This window comes from Lathamus discolor, chromosome W, assembly GCF_037157495.1.
Source record: "Lathamus discolor isolate bLatDis1 chromosome W, bLatDis1.hap1, whole genome shotgun sequence".
Taxonomy (NCBI): Eukaryota; Metazoa; Chordata; class Aves; order Psittaciformes; family Psittacidae; genus Lathamus; species Lathamus discolor.
Window position 1 is genome coordinate 22,036,513 of NC_088908.1, and position 21,875 is coordinate 22,058,387.

The 21,875-nt window shown below is 48.4% G+C and overlaps 1 protein-coding gene across 6 annotated transcripts in view; it reads left to right on the forward strand.

Annotated features, from left to right (window-relative positions):
- The window catches only part of LOC136004380 (ankyrin repeat domain-containing protein 11-like), a 203,188-nt gene that overhangs the window by 139,225 nt on the left and 42,088 nt on the right, over positions 1-21,875 (forward strand). For all 6 annotated transcript variants that reach the window (XM_065660839.1, XM_065660842.1, XM_065660845.1 and 3 more), the window contains one exon: positions 4,069-4,213. In XM_065660839.1, coding sequence (XP_065516911.1) covers positions 4,127-4,213 — 87 coding nt within the window. In that variant the 5' untranslated portion in view covers positions 4,069-4,126. The remainder of the gene's footprint in view (positions 1-4,068; positions 4,214-21,875) is intronic.

Below are 21,875 nucleotides of genomic sequence, written 5' to 3' on the forward strand. Positions count from 1 at the left end.
ATGCTTATCACAAATACAATTAGACACACTCAGGTCAGATCTGTTGTTATCTCAGCCTTTCGTGCCTCACGTTGTGTGCCACAAAGAACTGTTGTGGTTTCAGCCCAGCTGGCAATCCAGAACCATGCAGCCATTAGCTCGCTCCCCCCCCCCTTCCTCTCCCCGCTCCCAGAGGGATGGGGAGGAGAGTCAAAAGAATGTAGCTCCCACGGGTTGAGATAAGAACAGTCTGGTAGCTAAGGTATAACACAAAACCACTACTGCTACCACCAATAGTAATAATGATAAGGGAAATAACAAGGGAAGAGAGTACAACCACTAACCATCTGCCGACCGATACCAAGCCCAACCCAAGCAGTGATCTCACCCTTCCGGGTAACTGCCCCAGTTTATATACTGGGCATGACATGCTGTTATGGGTACCCCTTTGGTTAGTTTGGGTCAGGTGTCCTGTCTCTGCTTCCTCCTGGCTTCCCCTCCTCCCTGGCAGAGCATGAGACTTAGAAAGTCTTTGGCCAGAGTAAGCATTAATTAACAACAACTAAAAACATTGGTGTTATCAGCATTTTTCGCAGGCTGAAATTCGAAAAAATACAGCACTGCACCGTCTACTAATAGTGAGAAAAATGACTGCTACTGCTGAACCCAGGACACGTGGGGATGCAGTGGCCAGGCGGGCCCCACCCCAGGCAGGAGTGTGAAGGGCTGCAGGGCTGGGTGTTGTGTCCGCTTTTCCAGCTTTCTCTCCGGAGGCAAAGCCATGTTTGCAGTACTCCAGGGCCTTGGACCACCATAGCCTTCCCTGCCAGCCATGGCTGGAATCAGCCATCCCGATCTCGTGGGAGCTGCCATATCCGGGCTGGCTGAGTCCCAAGGCAGACTTCCCCCTGTACATGGCTGCTTTCCCAGGGGGAAAGGTGTGGGAGCTGTGCAGTTCCAGTTTGGGGGGCTTCTGCCAGCCTGGCCGAGGGGCTGGCATGGATGGGGAAGTTGGAGTTCGCAGCCGGGGCTGGTCATTGGCCAGAGAGATGTAAATGGCTCCTTTGTTTTCCTGAAGAAGTATGAGGGATTATATTCTGTTGAGCTCACTTGGTCTCCCAATTATTATTGTGCAGCAGATGTGTAATCATTTAGTTCAAGGAGCTTAGTTAATTGTTTACAAAATAGGAAGGGTGATGGGAGCTTAGGAGCTGAGGTTGAGTGGGGTGTCATGAGTTGAGTTGTTGGTAAATGGTGTGCAAATGCTCTACTCCCTCCAAGCTGTTAACCATGAGGTGCTCTGTTTCTATGAGGCAGCCAACTTTCCAAGTGTAATGAGTCAGCTAGAGTAACAGAAGGTCTGCAGAATTAATTTGGCCTTTTCTTAGTTAAACAGGTTTTTGAAGCTCCATGTGAATAGGTGCCTACCCCAGTTACAAGCAGCCACAAAGGCATTGGGAGTGGACAGTGTTTTATCGGAAATAAATTGTCAGCATGCAGGCCATGAGGCACTGGAAGTGGTGTGGTTTTCATTTGGGGCTGTTCATGGTCAGGAGCAGAATGTGCCCTGGTCCCGGCCATGCTGGTCCCTGTGTTCATGACCATAAGTGAAGCTGCTTGTTTTTAATATCCTTTGCCAAGTGCAAATAAATTTCCATGGCCCAACAAGTTGTCTGAATTTCCACTCCTTAGATTTGCAGTGAATATTGAAGTGAATCTGTTCAGGTGGCCGACTCCGTGTCCTCCACAGTGACCCGGCACTCCTGCCTCCTCCCAGGCCCAGGCACTTGCTCTTCTTCATCTGCATCTTAATGAGCACCAGTAGGTGAAACTGAAGGGAAAAAATCCTTAAACTTCACAAATTGGCTTGTGATGGCTGACAGAGTGAAGGTTATTGAGGCTGTAAATGGTTGAAGCTGCTTCTAGAGGGAAGTAATTGCAGCTCCTGGGACCCCATCGATGTGCAGCATGGAGGGGACACCCCAGGCACGAGAGCCATGCATGGTGGAACATCTCCAGCACCAGGAGAGCCATGCTGCTGCAGAATTTGACATCTCATAGGCAGTGAACCCCTGTCTGTGTGCGCAGGAGCCACTTGCTCTTGGCTTCAGGTTTTGCAGCTCCAGCCCCGAGTGTGCTGAGGACAGCCATGCTGCCTTTTTAAGGTGCTGTTTTCAGTCAGCCGTTGTGGTGTTTGAACTTGGGTACTTGCTGCAGGTCCTTCACATGATCAAGAGCAGAAATTGGGATATGCAGATTTTTGTAGTTGTCCCTCACTCTAACAGATTTCCTTTCCCCATTTGCTGTGTATGGACATGCTGGGTTGGTATATTCAATTTTCTGCACTTCCCCCCCTGTTTTTGCTTACTATCTGCAGCGATGAGGAGGGCTGATCAGCCAGCTCATGTCTTTGCCAGCTCAGGTCCTTTCCTGTTCTTGTAGCTAAAAGCAAAGGGCTTGGGGTCCTAAAACTCAGCACTGCCATCCCTGTGTCAAGCAGGGTGACACAAAGAGGCCTCAGTCCCCAAAGCCTTCATTCCTAAACATGGATAACCATCCCATAGCCCAGGCAAGGGAGCTAGGGTAGATGCCTTGGAAAGTACAGTCTCCTGCTGAAAATGCTACCTCTGGGATGTCTTAGCACTGTCTGTGCCCTGTGCTTTAGTCTGGGCATTTGTGCTGCTGCAGGGCTGGGCTGGGGCCTCTGATTATTTTTTTATAAGGAGAAAAAACAACACAAACCAACCCAAAGGGCCCTAAAGCCTCCTAAGAGTAAATGAGACATTTAAGTTATGAAGGGATTTCCAGGGAACTTTTAGAATACAAGGCTGATGAAAGCACCATGATAGCATTCCTCCAGACTTTAAGTCCCTGTCCTGCCCTGGCTGTCACAGTTGAGGGACCCAGCACCTGATGAGGTGGTGCTGGGCTCTCTAGTGCTGCCTGGGACAAGGTTTCAGCTCCACACTGACTTGTCCCCAGCCCTGAGCAGGCAGGAGGCTTTGGCTCCTCTCCTCACCTGTTTTCTTTCTCTCTCCCTGCCCACAGAATTCCCATCTTGTGATGGAGCCCTGCATGACTTTGTTCCTGGGCAATTTCCTGTTATTGTAGCTCTACAGAAACCCAGCCACTATTATAAGAAGTTAATGGGTGCAATGAGTAGTGTTGTCAGGTGGCAATTAGCTGGGGACAGTTTTCAAACTGTGCCTGTTTATGCTGTTCCAGTGTAAGTATGAAGACCTTTGCTGTAGGGATTGATGTGGGTCACTTCTCAGAGATATTCTGTTGCACAGATGCTTTTTAGCCTCTGATGTCAGGAGAGGAGATATTTTTGTTCACATAAAGAGGCCTGCCTTGGTTTCAGCTGGTATTTCTGATCCCTGTTGAAGTTCATGCTTCGCTGTATTTCAGATGTCAGTTGTCTTTTCAGCTCTGTAACCAGGCAACATATGGCAGGAGCAGGGAGTGCTTTGTTATTCTCCAAATTGTCTTACCTAAGCCAAGGTGCCAGGGTGAGGAGCCCAGGACAAACCACTCTAGGAACACTGGGACCCTTTGGCAGTTTCTAGCCTCATCTCATAATGGCAGCATGTTCAAAAAGTGCATTTTATAAGTAGGTTTTGTAATTTAGGGATGTGTGTTTTGGTCCAGTGAGTGTCTGGCAATTCAGTGTGACTGGCTGAGGGAGTAGAGCTGTCCCTGTCTCAGGCACATCCCTGCAGACTCATCCCCATGTCCCTGCACTCTGGATAAAGCTGTAGCTGCAGTAAGCTTTATGGAGGCTTGGAGTGATGCTGGAGATGAAGAACAGGAGGGATGCTGCTCTCTGGGCATGATCCATTTTAGGCTATCCCTTGCTCGTGAAACAATTTGTGTTTGCTGCTGCAGGTCCTAGCTTGCTTCTCATTCAGAAGGTTCAGAAGCCAGCTGATCTGTGGTGTGTGGCATTTGGAGGTGCTCTGCCCTCCTGGTGTTGCCATTGGAAGAGTTGGGGGGGGGGGGTATCCCCATAGGAAGCGTCTTGCCTTTTTTCCCCCCAGTTAGAAAAATCCTTTTGATTGCCTAACTTCTCTTTTCCTCTCTAAACAGGCGGTTGATGATGAAGCTATGGCAGCATAAATGAAGATCAAGTAAGGAAGGCAGAACAATGCCCAAAGGTGGGTGTTCTAAAACACCACAGCCAGAAGATTTCTCTCTCAGCAACGACATGGTGGAGAAACAAACGGGGAAAAAGGTAATATGTTTGGTTCACTCGCCTTCCTTTAGGGATGCTGTCCCTGATGCCTTCAAGCCATCACAGTATTTCATGTGGCAGAAGGCTGCTGTGGGCTGTTATCACAGAATCAAATCTATGTGTTGGTACTTGGCCAGCTGATGGGGTCCACTTTATTTCTCAGTGGCTGCCACACTTCAAGGGAAGTGCTGCAGCCACATAGACCTGACTCAGCCAAGCAGTGGGGGGATGCTTTGCAAGATTCTTTTCTGCAAGTTCTGTGCATTTTTAAGGCTTTCTACACTGAGCTGTGGAAGGACCAAGTAGTACAGTGATGGCTCAGGTGCATGCTGTGGGAGGGAGGAGTTTTTCCTCCTCCCTCCTCCTCTGGCTGTAAATGCCATGTCTTTGTCAGACTCAGCCAGTCTTGCTTCACTCAGAGCCTGGGCTCTGAGCGTGGTCTGACAAGGACACAGCATGTGAGTTGTTCTGACAAAATAACTGCTTCTGGGGTTTTATTTGTGGTGTTCAGGTTTTGACAGGGCTTGAGGTGAGGTTACTGAGATGAAGTCTGAGTTTAAGGATAAATAAGTTCATACTTCTGCCCTTCATTCCCAGATTCTTGTTTTGCTCCAGGCTTAAGATCTGCCTCCTCTCCTTCAGCTTTTTTTCATCCTTCTCAGAATTGGTAGTTTCCAGTAAATAGTTTCTGTGTGCAAATATTACCTATAAATAAAAATTAAACACTACATCCACTGTATTCTTCTCAGGAAACAATCATCATCCACTTCCACTCATCTTGCTCCAGTTTCTCAGCTTTCCCTCAGGGGTTTCTTCCCAGCCCCTGGAGCTGAAGCTGAGGGTTGTGAGCATCAGCAGTGCTGTGTCCCTTGCTCTGTCACATCCCCCACAATCCCACACGTGTTGATGATAGCAACTTCTCTTATGATTAAGGTCATATTACTGACAACATGAGGAAGATGACTGTCATGGTTTAAGCCCAGCCAGTAACTGAGAACCACGCAGCCACATGCTCACTCCCCATGTTCTTCTTCCCCCACTCCCAGAGGGATGGGGAGGAGAATCAAAAGAATGTAACTCCCACAGCTTGAAATAAGAACAGTCCAGTAACTAAGGTATAACATAAAACCACTACTGCTGCCACCAATAATAATAATGATAAGGGAAGAGAATACAACCACTCACCACCTGCCGAACAATACCCAGCCTGACCCAAGCAGCGATCTAGCCCTTCAAGGTAAATCCCTTCGCTTTATATACTGGGCATGACGTGCTGTGGTATGGAATACCCTTTGGCTAGTTTGGGTTAGGTGTCCTGTCTCTGCTTCCTCCCGGCTTCCCCTTATCCCTGGCAGAGCATGAGACTGAGAAACTCCTTAATCAGAGTAAGCATTACTTAGCAACAACTAAAACCATCAGTGTTGTCAGCATTGTTCCCAGGCTGAAAGTCGAAACCACAGCACTGCACCAGCTACTAAGAAGGAGAAAAATGACTGCTACTGCTGAACCCAGGACAGTATCCACCCCTTATTCCATACCACTCACTTCATGCTCAGATCCCACATTTTTCAATGTACTATCGCTTTTGTCTCATATATATATAAAAAAATATATATATTCACCCACACACAAAGAGAGAGATATCATTCCTTAGTCCATGGACCAATCCCTATAAAGCTGCTGAGTCCATCCGGTCCATGATGTTGGGCTCCATCTCTTGTAAGTCTTTCAGAGACTGAGAGATGGTTTGCAGTGTTGGATTGTTGCCTGCTGATGACACCATCAAACTCGTCTGGTCACTGCTGAGCTCATCTGGTTTCATCAAAGTTCATTCTTTGTTGGGATGATGGTCGGAGGGAAGTCAGGGCCAGTCGCTGGTGACCTGAAGATATCTAGTTGGTGGGCTATAAAGGTGCTACATAGCAGGCAGCAGCATACAGTTGAGTTCATTGGATGTTTTCCCCTAAAATCAAATCCCCTTGAGGTACACATCGGACTTCCCCATCTTCCCGCATTACCCACCAAGTATATCTGTGTCCCTGAGCAAAAGCAATCCCACGAGTGGGTTTGCCTTTACCTGAAGCAGGAATAACCCTGACTGTCTTCCCCAGAAAATTCTTTATGTGCACCACAGGAACTTTATCCCCCTCTGCAGGATGTAAAAGTTCTGATTGGGCTGGGCCAGCCCTGTTGGCAGATCCTCTGGTGTTGACCAACCAGGTGGCTTTTGGTAAATGTGTATCCCAGTGTTAGAAAGTCCCACCACCCATCGCTCTCAGTGTAGTTTTTAACAGCCCATTGTACCGTTTGATTTTCCCAGAGTCTGTTACATGGTAGGGGATGTGATATACCCACTCAGTGCCATGCTCTTTGGCCCAAGTGTCTATAAAGTTGTTCCAGAAATGGGTCCCACTGTCTGACTCAGTTCTCTCTGGGGTGCTGTGTCACCACAAAATCTGTTTCTCAAGGCCGAGGATAGTGTTGCGGGCAGTGGTGTGGGGCACCGCATATGTTTCCACCATCTGGTGGTTGCTTCCACCATGGTAAGCACATGGTGCTTGCCTTGGCAGGTTGGTGGGAGTGTGATATAATCAATCTGCCAGGCCTCCCCATATTTGTACTTGAGCCATCGTCCTCCATACCAAAGAGGCTTTAACCGCTTGGCTTGCTTAATTGCAGCACGTTTCACATTCGTGAATAACCTGGGCAATAGTGTCCATTGTTAAGTCCACCCCTCGATCACGAACCCATCTGTATGTTGCATCTCTGCCCTGATCACCAGAAGTGTCATGAGTCCACCGGGCCAAAAATAATTCACCCTTATGTTGCCAATCTAAGTCCATCTGAGCCACTTCAGTCTTAGGAGCTTTATCCACTTGTTGGTTGTTCTGGTGTTCCTCAGTGGCCTGACTCTTGGGTACATGAGCATCAACGTGTCTTACCTTCACCACCAAGTTCTGCACTGGGGCAGCGATATCTTGCCACAGTGCAGCAGCCCAGATGGGTTTACCTCTTCACTGCCATTTGCTCTGTTTCCATTGCTGCAATCACCTCCACAGGGCATTTGCCACTATCCATGAGTCAGTATAAAGTTCTGGCCACTTTTCTCCTTCAGCAATGTCCAGGGCCAGCTGGATTGCTGTCACCTCTGCAAACTGACTCGATTCACCCTCTCCTTCAGCAGTTAGTAGAACTTGTCATAGGGGACTCCATACAGCTGCCTTCCATCTCTGATGCTTTCCCACAATATGGCAGGACCCATCAGTAAACAAGGCATAGTGCTTTTCACTTTCTGACAGTGAGCACATTTTTCACATCTTGCCCAGTCCGGACTGGTCCAAGGGCGACTGCATGAACTGTCTCTCATTTCATTTGCTCAAAGGCTTGTTGTTGCTTAGGGCCCCATTTAAAATCATTCTTCTTCCAGGTCACATGATAGAGAGGGCTTACAATCATACTGTTATTTGGGATGTGCATTCTCCAGAACCCCACAACACCCAAGAAAGCTTGTGTTTCTTTCTTATTAGTTGGTGGAGACATTGCTGTTATCTTGTTGATCACATCTGTGGGGATCTGGTGATGTCCATCCTGCCATTTTATTCCCAAAAATTGAATCTCCTGTGCAGGTCCCTTGACCTTACTCCATTTTATGGCAAAACCGGCTTTCAGCAGAATTTTCATTTCTTTTCCTCTCTTTCTCAAATACTTCTTTTGCTGTATCACCCCACACGATAATGTCATCAGTGTATTGTAAGTGTTCTGGAGCTTGCCCCTGTTCCAGTGCAGTGTGGATCAGTCCATGGCAGATAGTAGAGCTGTGTTTCCTCCCCTGGGGCAGTCAGTTCCAAGTGTACTGGATGCCCCTCCAAGTAAAAGCAAACTGTGGCCTGCAGTCTGCTGCCAAAGGAATTGAGAACAGTGCATTGGCAACGTCAATTGTGGCATCCCACTTGCCTGCCTTTGACTCCAGTTCAGACCGAAGGACTAACGTGTCTGGTACAGCAGCACTCAGTGGTGGTGTGATTTCATTCAGGCCACGATAGTCTACTGTTAGTCTCCACTCTCTGTGATCCCGCAGTTGAAACCATAGAGTGGCCTGTGGTGTGTACATCCTGTATCTTCTCTCTCGAGCAGTTGGACACCTTTGTTACTAGCTGTGACATGGGTTTGTACACGTGGGGAGCTGGATAGATCGGATAGATCGTCTCTCCATTTTTTGAAATTCTGGGACAGTTTTTCCACTGCTGAAATGATGGAAGGAGTGAGATTTTCTCAAAACTCTTGGAGGTGACGAATCATTTCATCCCCTGTTGGTGGTGCTACGTCATGCCAGGTCATTGATGCTAATGCGTGGAAATATGATGATGGTGCACTCCCTGTAAATTTCCGCCACATGGATTGTGTACATTCGACTTCATCTGGATCTATGAGTTCATTCCTGGCATCCGGCCTGCTATAGGTCATCTCTAGAGTGGCTGATTCCCTCAGAGATTGGATACCTTTCTCTGTCATAGTCCAGATGGCTGAACGACTCATAACATTGTCCTTTTATGGAAACCTTTCCTTCACAGCTGCCAAGAGCCAGCTCCAAAGGCTGAGGTACCGTTTCTCTTTTGCAATTGCTTTGTCAATTCCCCCTTCCCTAGCAAGTGATCCCAGCTGCTTGACCTACCTGCCTTCTAGTTCACGAGCTTTGGCCCCATTGTCCCAGCATCAGAGCAACCAGGTGAGGATATGTTCCCCTGGTTAATGGGTAAAATCTTTTCGCATATTCTGTAGCTTGGTTGAGGTCTGGGGTCGAGAAGTCACCCCTTCTTCTTCCTCTTCCTCTGATTCATATAATGATAACTCTTGTTCAGATGTTGGCCTCTGTAATAAGTGCATTCATCTTTCTTCGCTTCATGGGTTGCTCTTTGTGCCTCTCTGATTATCAGTGTGGTTGGAGTGGCTGCCATATCTGTTGTCGTGGTTGGTGCAGCTGCTGTGCTTGGGTTTTGAGTAGCACCATCATCAAATGCATTGTCTGTTGCTGTTGGGGTTTGAGTAGCTGCTGTGCTTGTCGCTGGGGTTGCTGTAGTTTCTGTTTTTTGAGTTGGAGTAGGTGCGCTGTCTGTTGCTTTGCCATCATATCCAGAGATATCTTTTTCCCTTTGAAGGAGCTGGATAGTGTAGGCATAGGCCAAGGCCCAGAATATTTCCATGAGCCCAGCCAGTAATTCAGATCCATGCGGCTGCTTGCTCTCTCCCCCCTTCTTCCTCTCCCTGCTCCCAGAGGAATGGGAGGGGAATCAAAAGAATGTAACTCCCACGGGTTGAGATAAGAACTGTCCAATAACTAAGGTATAATACAAAACTACTACTGCTACCACTAGTAATAATAATGATAAGGGAAATAACAACGGGAGAAAATACAATTGCTCACCACCTGCTGAGCAATACCCAGCCTGACCCGAGCAATGATCTGGGCCTTCTAGGTAACTCCCCTCAGGTTATATACTGGGCATAATGTGATGTGGTATGGAATACCCCTTTGGCTAGTTTGGGTCAGGTGTCCTTTCTTTGCTTCCTCCCATCTTCCTGTACCCCTCCTCACCAGCAAAGCATGAGACTTAGAAAGTCCTTGGTCAGAATAAACATTACTTAGCAACAACTAAAACCATTGGTGTTATCAGCATTGTTCCCAGTCTGAAATTCAAAAACACAGCACTGCACCAGCGACTAAGAAGGAGAAAAATTACTACTATAGCTGAACCCAGGACAATGACAAATAACCAAAGGGTTATTTATTCCCAGGCAGGAGTTTGTTTTATCGAGCACCCTGGTAACATCCCTTCCTGTTTCTGCATTGTAGTGTGTGCACGGATCCAGTTCAAAAGTCATGTTAAGAGCAGGAGCATTGCCTCGGCACAGGCACTTTGCTGGTGCACAGCGTGGGGCTTCTAGTAGCTGGGTAAAAACTGGGAACCTGAATGTTGGAGGTGAAGCAGCCGCCCTGTTGTGTCAGGGAGATGCCAGCATTTACCCTAGCAAATGAGGTTGAGCCCAGCAGCACAGGATATGTAAATACTGGGTTTTGACAGTGCTGGTTAAGAAGCTTAATGTTGGTGCAGGTGCTTCAGGAGGGAAAGGATCAGTTATAATATGAATCAGCTCCCATTTTATTTCATCCACTTGCAGCAGCTTAAAGGCTGCATGTTACTTACAGAGCAGGTTTGTTGAGCAGTGCTATTGATGCTGGGAACTGGAGTTGTCTCCTGCTGGCCAACTAGGACACAAATAATTTTATGCTTCCCTTTCAGAGGCATCAGTGCAGATCTGGAGAGAGTGGTATTGAGTAAGCCTTTCTGCTCACTTCATTCTGGTCTTCTCAATGGAGAAGAAATTTGCAGGCTCTTGTCCTTTGGGGACTGAGCAGAGGTCCAACTCAAGTGGCCAAAGGACATGGTGCAGCAAATTGCCCTGTTTCTGGTTAACTCTGAAGTGGGAGCTGGAGCAGTGACTCAGGGTAAAAGCACTCTGTCATTAGACCTCCTACTTTCAGATGCTGTTGTACCTGCCTGTCAAGCCAGACGCTGCTTTTAATTTGTCTTTCCTTTGTCAACACTTCTAAAGGCCCAAGCCTGGGATTTGGCACACACTTGCTGGCAGAGGCTCGCTAGGGAAGGCAGAGTGTCTGCAGCAGAGTGTCTGGAACTATGCCGCATGGAGGGACCCAGCTCTGCCTGTGATGGTGCATGGGGAGAGCAGTAGCTGCAGTGGCACTTAATAGTGCCAATTGTTTTAACATTACGCATTAAACATTTAACATTAAACAGGCTTTACATGTTTGGGCTCTGAAGCTCTAGCATCAAAGGCAAGCAGCAGTGCAGGATGCTCAGTGGTCCTGGTGCTGTGGTGGGCTGAGTGCTGCAGGAAATGATGAAGTTCTGCACTTGAACATGCTACAGCCAGGTTCTCCTGGAGAGCTTGTGCATTGTGGGCAAGGATGTGAGCTGTTGCCTTCCAGTTGTAGAGCTAATTACAAGAGGGACTCTTCCTTGCTCTCTGCTCTTGCCTTTCCATGGGAGGGATGCATTAACTAGTGAAATGTTGCTTGTGCTGGCGCAGCCACAAGAGCAAAGAGGTTTGAAGACCATGCTTCTGTTGCCCTCCATGGCTGACAACATTAGACGCTGAGTCTGCTTCACTGCTGAGTGAGGAGCTTTTTCTTCTGGGGTTAGCAGCAGCAGCAGGGCACCCAGTTGGGCCCTGCCAGCCTTATATGGCTGCACAGAGCCTGTTCAGGACAGGCACTCCGATGGAGTTCATACTGAAGGGTTCTGTAGAAATATGCATCAGCGTCCAGGAGCCTCAACTCAGAGCAGCCAGAGCTACCGAGGGAGCTTCAAGTTCTCGACAGGACCTGCCCAGGAGCCGGCAGCTCCGCGGACGAGAGCCGCTGACTCACAGGGGGCGGAGCCAGGAGCAGCAGCACCAACCCTGACTGGTTAAAAACCTGCCCCAGGGAGCGTGAGCGACCAGGAGCGTGGCGAGGTAGTTTGCGAGGCCGTTTGTGCGGACAGGCGAGCGGGATGGTGAGCACCCGTCATATGGGTAGGGCCCTCTGCTCTGGCTGCCCCGGCGGTGGCCAGCATAGGCACCCAGACAGAGCCGATGAGAGGGGAGGCTGCAGGGCAGAGCTCGGAGTGTAGAGGATGCCTGCACTGGTCTTGTGAGGGAAAGGAGCACGATGGGCAGGGCTGTGCTCGTTGCTCCCTGATGGAGGCTCTCCTGCAGCAGGTGGCTGAGCTGCGGAATGCTCTTAGCGGGCTTCAAGATGTCAGGGTAGCTGAGAGGAAGCGGGGCTGCTTGCTCCAGCCCCATACTGTGCGGGGGGCTCAAGCTTCCCCTCCAGCTCATGAAGGAAAGAAGGAGGCCACCAACCTGGGAAATTGGGAATTGGTGACAAAGAAAAATAACAAAAGAAGGAGGAAAGGGACAATTAAAAGCAAAGAGCTTCCTCCTGAATCTGTTGTCCCCACGCAGAACCGCTTTGCTGTCCTGCAGGATACTAATGAGGAAACAAACTTGCACCACAAACAGCCGGATTATGCACGGGTAAAGATCTCTACTGGCGCTACAAAGAAAAAGTGGCGGGTCGTAGTAATAGGGGACTCTACTTTGAAAAGGATGGAAGTACTCGTCTGTCTGCCTGACCCCGTCTCGAGGGAGGTGTGCTGCCTACCAGGGGCACGGATCAGGGATGTTACAGAGAGGCTGGCTGCTCTAGTAAGTTCCACGGACTATTACCCGCTCCTGGTGATCCATGTGGGTGCTAGGGATATAGATAGTAGTAGACTGGGGACCATAAAGAAAGACTACAGAGCCCTGGGAGAGGTGGTTAGGGGCTCCGGTGCTCAGATAGTCTTTTCGTCAATTCTCCAGGACACAGGGGAGGACCAAGAAAAAGCTAGGAGGATTGGCCAGGTTAATAGATGGCTAAAAGGGTGGTGTCATAGTCAGGGGTTTGGGTGTCTTGAACATAAGACTGAAGTTAGTAGGCCAGGTCTACTGGGGGCTGGTAGAGCTGCTCTGGTAAAGAAGGGGAAGAACAGTTTTGGTAGGAGGCTTGCCAGACTGGTCAGGGAGGCTTTAAACTAGATGTGTTGGGGGAGGGGGGCATCATTCCATCCCAACACACCCAGTCAGTTGCCAGAAACAATAATAAATGCTCAGATCAATGTACATATATTCCAGCTGCTCCAGCCAACGAGCCGGCTTCAATTGGAGCACGTCTCGGATGCCTCTATACAAATGCCTGTAGCATGGGGAACAAACAAGAGGAATTAGAGATGTGTGCACATCTATGGGGGTATGATATAATAGGCATCACAGAAACATGGTGGGATGGCTCCTATGACTGGAGTGTTAGAATGGAAGGTTACAGGCTCTTTAGAAAAGACAGGCCTAGCAGAAGGGGAGGGGGAGTTGCTATTTATGTTAGGGATAGGCTGGAGATTATGGAACTCTGTCTGGGGACAGGTGAGCAGTTTACAGAGAGTTTGTGGGTCAGGGTTAAAGGGAAAACATCTGTGGGAGACATTACTGTGGGAATCTGTTACAGGCCGCCTGATCAGTGAGAACCTGTGGATGAAGCACTCTACAGACAGATAGGAAAAGCCTCACGCTCTCAGGCCCTTGTTCTCATGGGGGATTTCAACCACCCTGACATCTGTTGGAACGATGGCATTGCACGGCACAAGCAATCCAGGAGGTTCCTCGATTGTGTGGAAGACAACTTCCTTCTGCAAGTAATAGAGGAGCCGACAAGGAGAGGTGCCATGCTTGACCTTGTGCTCACCAACAGGGAAGGGCTTGTTGAGAATGTGGTACTCCAGGGCAGCCTTGGATGCAGTGATCACGAGATGGTCGAATTTGAGATCCCCAGGAGAGTGAGAAGAGCGTGTAGCAAGCTCACTGCCCTGGACTTCAAGAGAGCAGACTTTGGCCTCTTCAGGAGCCTGCTTAGTAAGGTTCCATGGGATATAGCCCTGGAGGGCAGGGGGGCCCAAGACTGTTGGTTTATATTCAAGGATCACCTGCTGCAAGCTCAGGAGTGCTGCATCCCAACAAGAAGGAAGTGCAGCAGGAAGGCCAGGAGACCTCCTTGGATGGATAAGGAGCTGCTGAGGAAAATTCAAAGGAAAAAAGAGGCTTATATAAAATGGAAGCAAGGACAGGTGGCATGGGTAGAGTACAGGGATGTTGTCCGGGAAGCTAGGGACCAGGTTAGGAAGGCTAAGGCCCAGTTAGAATTAAACATAGCCAGGGATGTTAAGGATAATAGGAAGGGATTCTACAGGTACGTAGCAAACAAAAAACAGGCTAGGGACCAAATAGGCCCCCTGAGGAAGCTTTTGGGAGAACTGGCTACACAGGATTTGGAGAAGGCTGAGGTTCTGAATGACTTCTTTGCCTCGGTCTTCACTGGCAAAGGCTCTGACTGCACCACCCAGTTCTTAGAAAGTAGATGCAGGGACTGTGAGAATGAACACCTTGGGCCCACTGTAGGAGAGGATCTGGTTCGAGACCATCTTCAAAATCTGAACACGCACAAGTCCGTGGGACCTGATGGAATCCATCCGCGGGTCCTGAAGGAGCTGGCGAATGAAGTTGCTAAGCCACTGGCCATCATATTTGAAAAATCATGGCAGTCAGGTGAAGTTCCCAACGACTGGAAAAAGGGAAATATAACGCCCATTTTCAAGAAGGGGAAAATGGAAGACCTGGGGAATTACAGACCAGTCAGTCTCAGTGCCTGGTAAAATCTTGGAGCACATTCTCCTGGACAACATGCTAAGGCACATGAAGAACAACAAGGTGCTTGGTGACAGCCAGCATGGCTTCAATAGGGGGAAATCCTGCCTGACCAATTTGGTGGCCTTCTTTGATGGGGCTATAGAATTGATTGATAAGGGTAAAGCAGTTGACGTCATCTGCCTGGACTTGTGCAAAGCGTTTGACACTGTCCCACACGACATCCTTCTCTCTAAATTGGAGAGATATCAATTTGATGGATGGACCACTCGGTGGATAAAGAACTGGCTGGACGGCCACACACAAAGAGTTGTGGTAAATGGCTCGATGTCTGGCTGGAGACCGGTAACGAGTGGTGTCCCTCAGGGATCGGTGTTGGGACCGGTCTTGTTTAACATCATCATCGCTGACATGGACAGTGGGATTGAGTGCGCCCTCAGCAAGTTTGCTGATGATACCAAGCTGTGTGGTCCGGTTGATATGCTGGAGGGAAGGGATGCCATCCAAAGGGACCTTGACACGCTTGTGAGGTAGGCTGATGCCAACCTTATGAAGTTCAACCACGACAAGTGCAAGGTCCTACACCTGGGTCGGAACAATCCCAGGCACAGCTACAGACTGGGCAAAGAAGAGATTCAGAGCAGCCCCGCAGAGAAGGACTTGTGGGTGCTGGTCGATGAGAAAATCAACATGAGCCAGCAGCGTGCGCTCGCAGCCCAGAAAGCCAACCGTATCCTGGGCTGCATCAAAAGGAGTGTGACCAGCAGGTCGAAGGAGGTGATCCTGCCCCTCTACTCTGCTCTTGTGAGACCTCACCTGGAGTATTGTGTGCAGTTCTGGTGTCCTCAACATAAAAAGGACATGGAACTGCTGGAACAAGTCCAGAGGAGGGCCATGAGGATGGTCAGGGGACTGGAGCACCTCCCGTACGAAGACAGGCTGAGGAAGGTGGGGCTTTTCGGCCTGGAGAAGAGAAGGCTGCGTGGAGACCTCATAGCAGCCTTCCAGTACCTGAAGGGGGCCTATAGGGATGCTGGGGAGGGACTCTGTCAGGGACTGTAGTGACAGGACAAAGGGTAATGGGTTAAAACTTAAACAGGGGAAGTTTAGATTGTATATAAGGAGGAAATTCTTTCCTGTTAGGGTGGTGAGACACTGGAATCGGTTGCCCAGGGAGGTTGTGAATGCTCCATCCCTGGCAGTGTTCAAGGCCAGGTTGGATGAAGCCTTGTGTTGGATGGTTTAGTGTGAGGTGTCCCTGTCCATGGCAGGGGGGTTGGAACTAGATGATCTTGAGGTCCTTTCCAACTCTAACCATTCTATGGTTCTATGATTCTATGCATGCCATATATGAATAATTCTCCTTTCTGGTGTAAATCTGCAGATCCCCATACCAGGAGCAGATTACTCATGACTTAGACTGAGCAGAGCACTGCAGCAAGAATTATATCAGTTGTCAAAACCATTTCTTTATATGCCTGGGACCGCTTGCTGAGTGGCAATGCGCAGAGGCTGCAGTGGAGGATTTGTCACTTTATTGGGGAATGCTCCTGCTTGCATTGTCTAAATTGCATTTTTGCTGCAGTGGTTGAAACTGAACACCAAGCAGAATGGTGCTTGACCCCTGGTTTTTGCTTCTAGGAGCTCACAGAGGTTAAAAAAAAGCTTTTGCTTTTCTCCTCCCTCTTCTCCCAGTTTCAGAAAAGGGATCACAGTCCTTATTTCTCAGTTTTTTTTGAAACTTGTTGGACTGGTAGGGCCTTCCTGTGCCATACGAACAAGTGCTGGGCTGTATGTCCAGAGCCACCCACCCAGGGCATGGAATGTGCAAAGCCCTGGGTGACTTCAGAGACAATGTTTCCATGAAGAGAATCAGCCCACAGTCATTTCAGGGTTGTATTTCTTACAAACCTCAGCACCTGAGGCATGCAGGAATAGGGCTTCCGTTCCAGTTGTCTCCATGCTTCAATGTTTTATTGCAGCATTGATAATGACACAAATTCAGCCTTCTTGAAATTTTGCGTGTGTGTATGTGTTATGTTTTGTACTCTGGTTGTAGAAAGGCTACAAAGGACCCAGATTTAGGGAATGATGGGGTTTGGTTTCAACCATGTCCAACGTGCTCTCTTGGGTCCACCCCTTTTGTACTGCAGGGTGAGAGCCCTTCTCCTCCCATGGCAGAGGTTGGTCATGGAATGACACGCTGCTGCCTGTATTAGTGCAGGGAAACTTCCACTCTCACAGCATTTGCTTTTTGCAGCAGGGTTGTGGGTTGTTTTGCCCACAGCAGGAATTTGGTGTGCCAGCTTGGCATGGGGCATCACCCAGGGGCACAGGCATTGGATGGAGCCCATGGTCCTTCTGGGCTTCTCCTCCCAGGCTCCCAGTGCTGGTTTTGTTCATTGATGCTTGCTTTTTACTAGCATTGCAATCTGAAACACTTTCAACTCCTTTTGGAGAGCAAAGAGCTTTGGGGATTTCCATTGCTGGTAATGCAAGTCTGCATAAGCGGCTGGGATGTGAGTCAGGTTTTGTCAGTGTTGAAGTGCAGGCACAGCTCCGATGCAGCCCTTGGTCACAGGCAGGGCTTCAGAGCTTGTGTGGGGGCATAGGTGGATAGAGGGGATGAGCGGGCTGCAGATGCATGGTCTGTCCTGTAAAGCAAGCTAGGGACTTGCTCAGCTTCCTACTGGAAATACAGATTTCTTTTCATGAGTTTGTAAGTGTAGAATTTTGCATTAAAAAAAAAAAAAAACGTGTTTGGTTTTGCCCTGTAAACTGGCATTGGGGCAGTAAGCTGGCCTAGCTGGAGTTCTGCATGAGGCTGGAAAATGGCTTTTATTCATGTATGTCATAAATGACCCAAGCAGATTGTTATCAGGGTCTCTCTCTTGCTGATTAGAGATCTTTGTTGTAAAGAGAAGTCAGTGTTGCCGCAGCACTTTGCATCAGGCAGCTGCTGGGGCCGGTTTGTGATTGGTTTGAATTCTTAATGTAGTAAATCTTAGTAAGAACATAATGTGACAGTAGGGGATTTTTCCTGAAGTCATGGTCTGCCATCTCCTTTGCCAAAGCAGCTTTTATTAACACTCACAAAGGGGAACTTAGTTCTGTTGCTGAGCTCTCAACAGCACTCTCATTCACCAAAGTCCCTCTTACTCTCGGCAAAAGCTGTCCCAGCCTTCGAGAGCCCCACGCCTGTCACACACAGATGTTGATCCAAGTTTCTCTGCAGTGTCATTTAATTTGGATTTGTTCCTTTTGTGAAACCTGATTCAGATGAGTCTGAGCTTACTTTAAACATGAAAAGACCTAAAATGAAACCAGCTTTTACTTGAGAAAAGGACAAAATTCTTCATTACAAAATTGGAAATAGGGAAGTAAAACTTCAGACAATGCAAACGCACGTTACTGTCAAGAATATGACTCTCCAGGATGCCTTAATTTCTCTGCAGTGGTTTCACCAACAGCTCCAGGCATCCTCAGCAGGTCGCTGCTTTCCTGGGCGGGGGGAGCAAAGTTTGGATCTTCCTTGATCCAATTAGTATAAAAGGTTATCCTTGTGCTACTGTACAAATTAATCTTCAAAGTGGTGCTGGGACTGCCACTGCTTCCTTCATTCCTTGGTATTTAATTGTGCTGAACTTACTGGATTAGCAAGTCCAAGTGTTAGGGTGAATGCAAACAGAATGTTGCCCACATGTGCCTGGCACTGGGGTTCATGCAGCCATTCTCACTTCCAGGACAGGCTCACCATCTGGTTTGGGAAGTTTTTTTGCCTAATTCCTCTACTCTCTCTCTCTCCCCCAACTCAGAGCTTTTAACAACACTGTAGTAATTTTCTAGAATAAGTTGCATTTTTAGCTGTCCTGCATGTTTTCCTTATTCCAAGTGTGCAGAGATCCCCCATGGTGTTAATGCAGCAGGAAACTGACCTGGCTTGCGGGCACCACAGCCCCCTGTGCTTGCAGGTTCAGGCTTTCACACCACAGCAGCCAAATCCAAAGATTAAGAGCATTTTAGAGAAGGTATGTTTGAAACAGTCACCCACTGTCGTTTGCTTTTAAGTTGGGTGCAGGAGCAGCAGCACTACCAAGGGATGCCTGGAGCTGGGATGACTATGAGGCTTTTTGGGCAGCAGAGGGCATGTTGTGATGGGTTTGCTCCAGCTGAAATTTATTTTAAGGTAATAAACAATAGAAAAATTGTAATCTTTTTGCATTGAGCACACTGGACCTCTTGTTGAAGCTCTTAATGTGAAACTGGTGTCTGGAAGAAATGGTGGGAGTGTAGGAAATCCCACCATGGGGTGCTGGGGGTTCGGCCACATCCTGCCCTACTGCTGCGAGAACGGGCAAGGAAAATCCTACTACTGAAATGCTGAGTGGAGCAGCCTGCTCAAAGGGTCTGGGACAGGAAACTGCAGTACAGCCCACAAGCATGGCAGCTGGTGCAGGGAAGTGTCGTCGATCCACCTTGGAGTCTTCTGGAATTGTCTCTTACCAAGGATTGCCACTGCTCAGTGCTGGCGAACCTGAGCTGCACATGTCAAATGTGAAAGATGCAAATGCATTTCCAGAGCAGGAAGAAGTGTGCCGCCTGATCCCATGACTCTGTGATAGTGGAGCAGCTTGGATGCAATGCATGCAAGTGTTCCCTTAGGCGCAGGCAGCAGAGGAAGAGACATGCACATGGTCTTCTCTGGTTTCATGCTCTTGTCCAAGGCTCTGATTTTTAAGTGTAAAAATTATTGGGCTGACTGTTGTCTCAAAGTGCAGTTGAGTTTTGTGATGGGGCCACATCTCACCAGTCAGTGATGATTTACCCTGCATCAACACTGCCTCAGCACTGATGTGGGGTTAGTGGGATTTGAGCATAGTGTTGCTGTTGGAGCTTGCATTAAACTGAGGAGGGAAAGGACAGACCCACGTCTGCTTGCAACCAGACGGTCCTGGGAGGTGATCCGTGGTACCTGGCCTGCCTCCCACCTCTGATCTGCTCCAAACAGCAGCTGGCAATAGAAGCAGCATTATTTGTTATGGCAAACTATTTATGTTCAAGTCAGGGGGGAAAAAAAAAAAAGGCATTTAAACCTGGAGTGTTTAAGTGAAACACTGGAGTGTTTATTTTGGCTGTGCTGACTGTCCTGCTGCTCTGCTGCCTCCTGTGCTGAGGAAGGGCTGCCCTTCTTTGGGCTCTGAATGTGCCTTGGTTCCCACCAGCCCCATAAGCCACTGTCAAACAGGTTTGTTTCACTTACTTTACCAAAAAAGGGATTCCCCAGCCCATTTCTTTAGCCCTGACTGGTGCAAGGGGATAAGTATTGGGTGTGCAGCCATGGGGTTGTCACGCTGCCCGTCATGAGGGGGACAAGCAGACAGAACCTGTTGGTCCCAGTAAAGGGTTTCTCTTTAATCTGTGGGTGAAATCTGGTTGACAGACAGGAACTTGGGAAGAGGAAGGAGCAACATGCACAGTAACACTACTGGCACAGGAGGCACCTGCCAGGGTGCTGAGCCTGATGCAAACAGTGTGATGGGCTGCTCTAAACAAAGGAATTTCTCTTAGATGTGCTTGTCTGAGTTTCCAGCAATGGTCTTGTATGATTTACTGTATAGAGATTCTTTAATTCAACTTCATAGCTATAGCTTCATGTCTAAGTTTTGCTGGATTATTGAAAGCAAATCGATCGCAAAGCTGCTTGTTCTGGACTTGTTGTTAGAGCAGTGGCACAGTGTTCAGTCCATAAGCACTTGCTTAAAATAATAATGCTTCTCATATGAAGGCTCTGGGGAGACCTGAGAGCAGCTTCCAGTGCCTAAAAGGGCTAACAAGAAAGCTGGAGAGGGGCCTGTAGGGAAAGGACAAGGGGGAATGGCTTTAAACTGACAGAGGGGAGATTGATATGAAATTTTAGGAAGAAGTTCTTCCCTGTGAGGGTGCTGAGGGGCTGGCACAGGTTGCCCAGAGAAGCTGTAGCTGCCCCATCCCTGGCAGTGTTCAAGGCCAGGTTGGATGGGGCTTGGAGCAATCTCGTCTAGTGGAAGGTGTCCCTGCCCATGACAGGGGGTTGGAACTAGATGAACTTTAAGGTCCCTTCCAACCCAAACCATGATATGATTATATAATTCTATGTAATCGTTACACTGTGCAGTGCAAGCCTTCACAGTGCATTTGGCTGTGATGCTGTTCCTGTGACAGTCAGTAATGTTAGCAGAGTTATCATCTGCCAGAATATTCTCTGGAATAACATGTTACCACGTAAGATCAAGTAGTAATGGTGTATTCTTGTGCTAGAAATACTTCAGGTCCCAAGGTGAAGCCCTCAGCTCTCCACTTGGAACCAAGGGCTTTAGTGCTGGTGAAGCATGGAATCAGACTCTACAACTCAGAGAGAGTTATAAAGCAGGTGTGTTTATTATTGAGCTGCTGACGAAAATTCAAATGAAAAAAGAGGCTTATAAAAAGTGGAAGCAAGGACAGGGGGCCTGGAAAGAGTACAAGGATGTTGTCCGGGAAGCTAGGGACCAGTTTAGGAAAGCTAAGGCCCAGTTAGAATTAAACATAGCCAGGGATGTTAAGGATAATAGGAAGGGATTCTACAGGTACATAGCAAACAAAAAACAGACTAGGGACAAAGTAGGCCCCCTGAGGAAGCTCTCGGGAGAAATGGCTACACAGGATTTGGAGAAGGCTGAGGTTCTGAATGACTTCTTTGCCTCTGTCTTCACTGGCAAAGGCTCTGACCACACCACCCAAGTCTTGGAAGGTAGACACAGGGACTGTGAGAATGAAGACCTTGAGCCCACTGTAGGAGAGGATCTGGTTCGAGACCATCTTCAAAATCTGAACACACACAAGTCCGTGGGACCTGATGAAATCCATCCGCGGGTCCTGAAGGAGCTGGCGAATGAAGTTGCTAAGCCACTAGCTATCATATTTGAAAAATCATGGCAGTCAGGTAAAGTTCCCGATGACTGGAAAAAGGGAAATATAACGCCCATTTTCAAGAAGGGGAAAATGGAAGACCTGGGGAATTACAGACCAGTCAGTCTCACCTCTGTGCCTGGTAAAATCTTGGAGCACATTCTCCTGGATGGCATGCTAAGGCACATGAAAAACAACAAGGTGCTTGGTGACAGCCAGCATGGCTTCACTAAAGGGAAGTCCTGCCTGACCAATTTGGTGGCCTTCTATGATGGGGCTATGGAACTGATGGGCAGGGGTAGAGCAGTTGATGTCATCTACCTGGACTTGTGCAAAGCGTTCGACGCTGTCCCACATGACATCCTTCTCTCTAAATTGGAGAGATATCAATTTGATGGATGGACCACTCGGTGGATAAAGAACTGGCTGGACGGCCGCA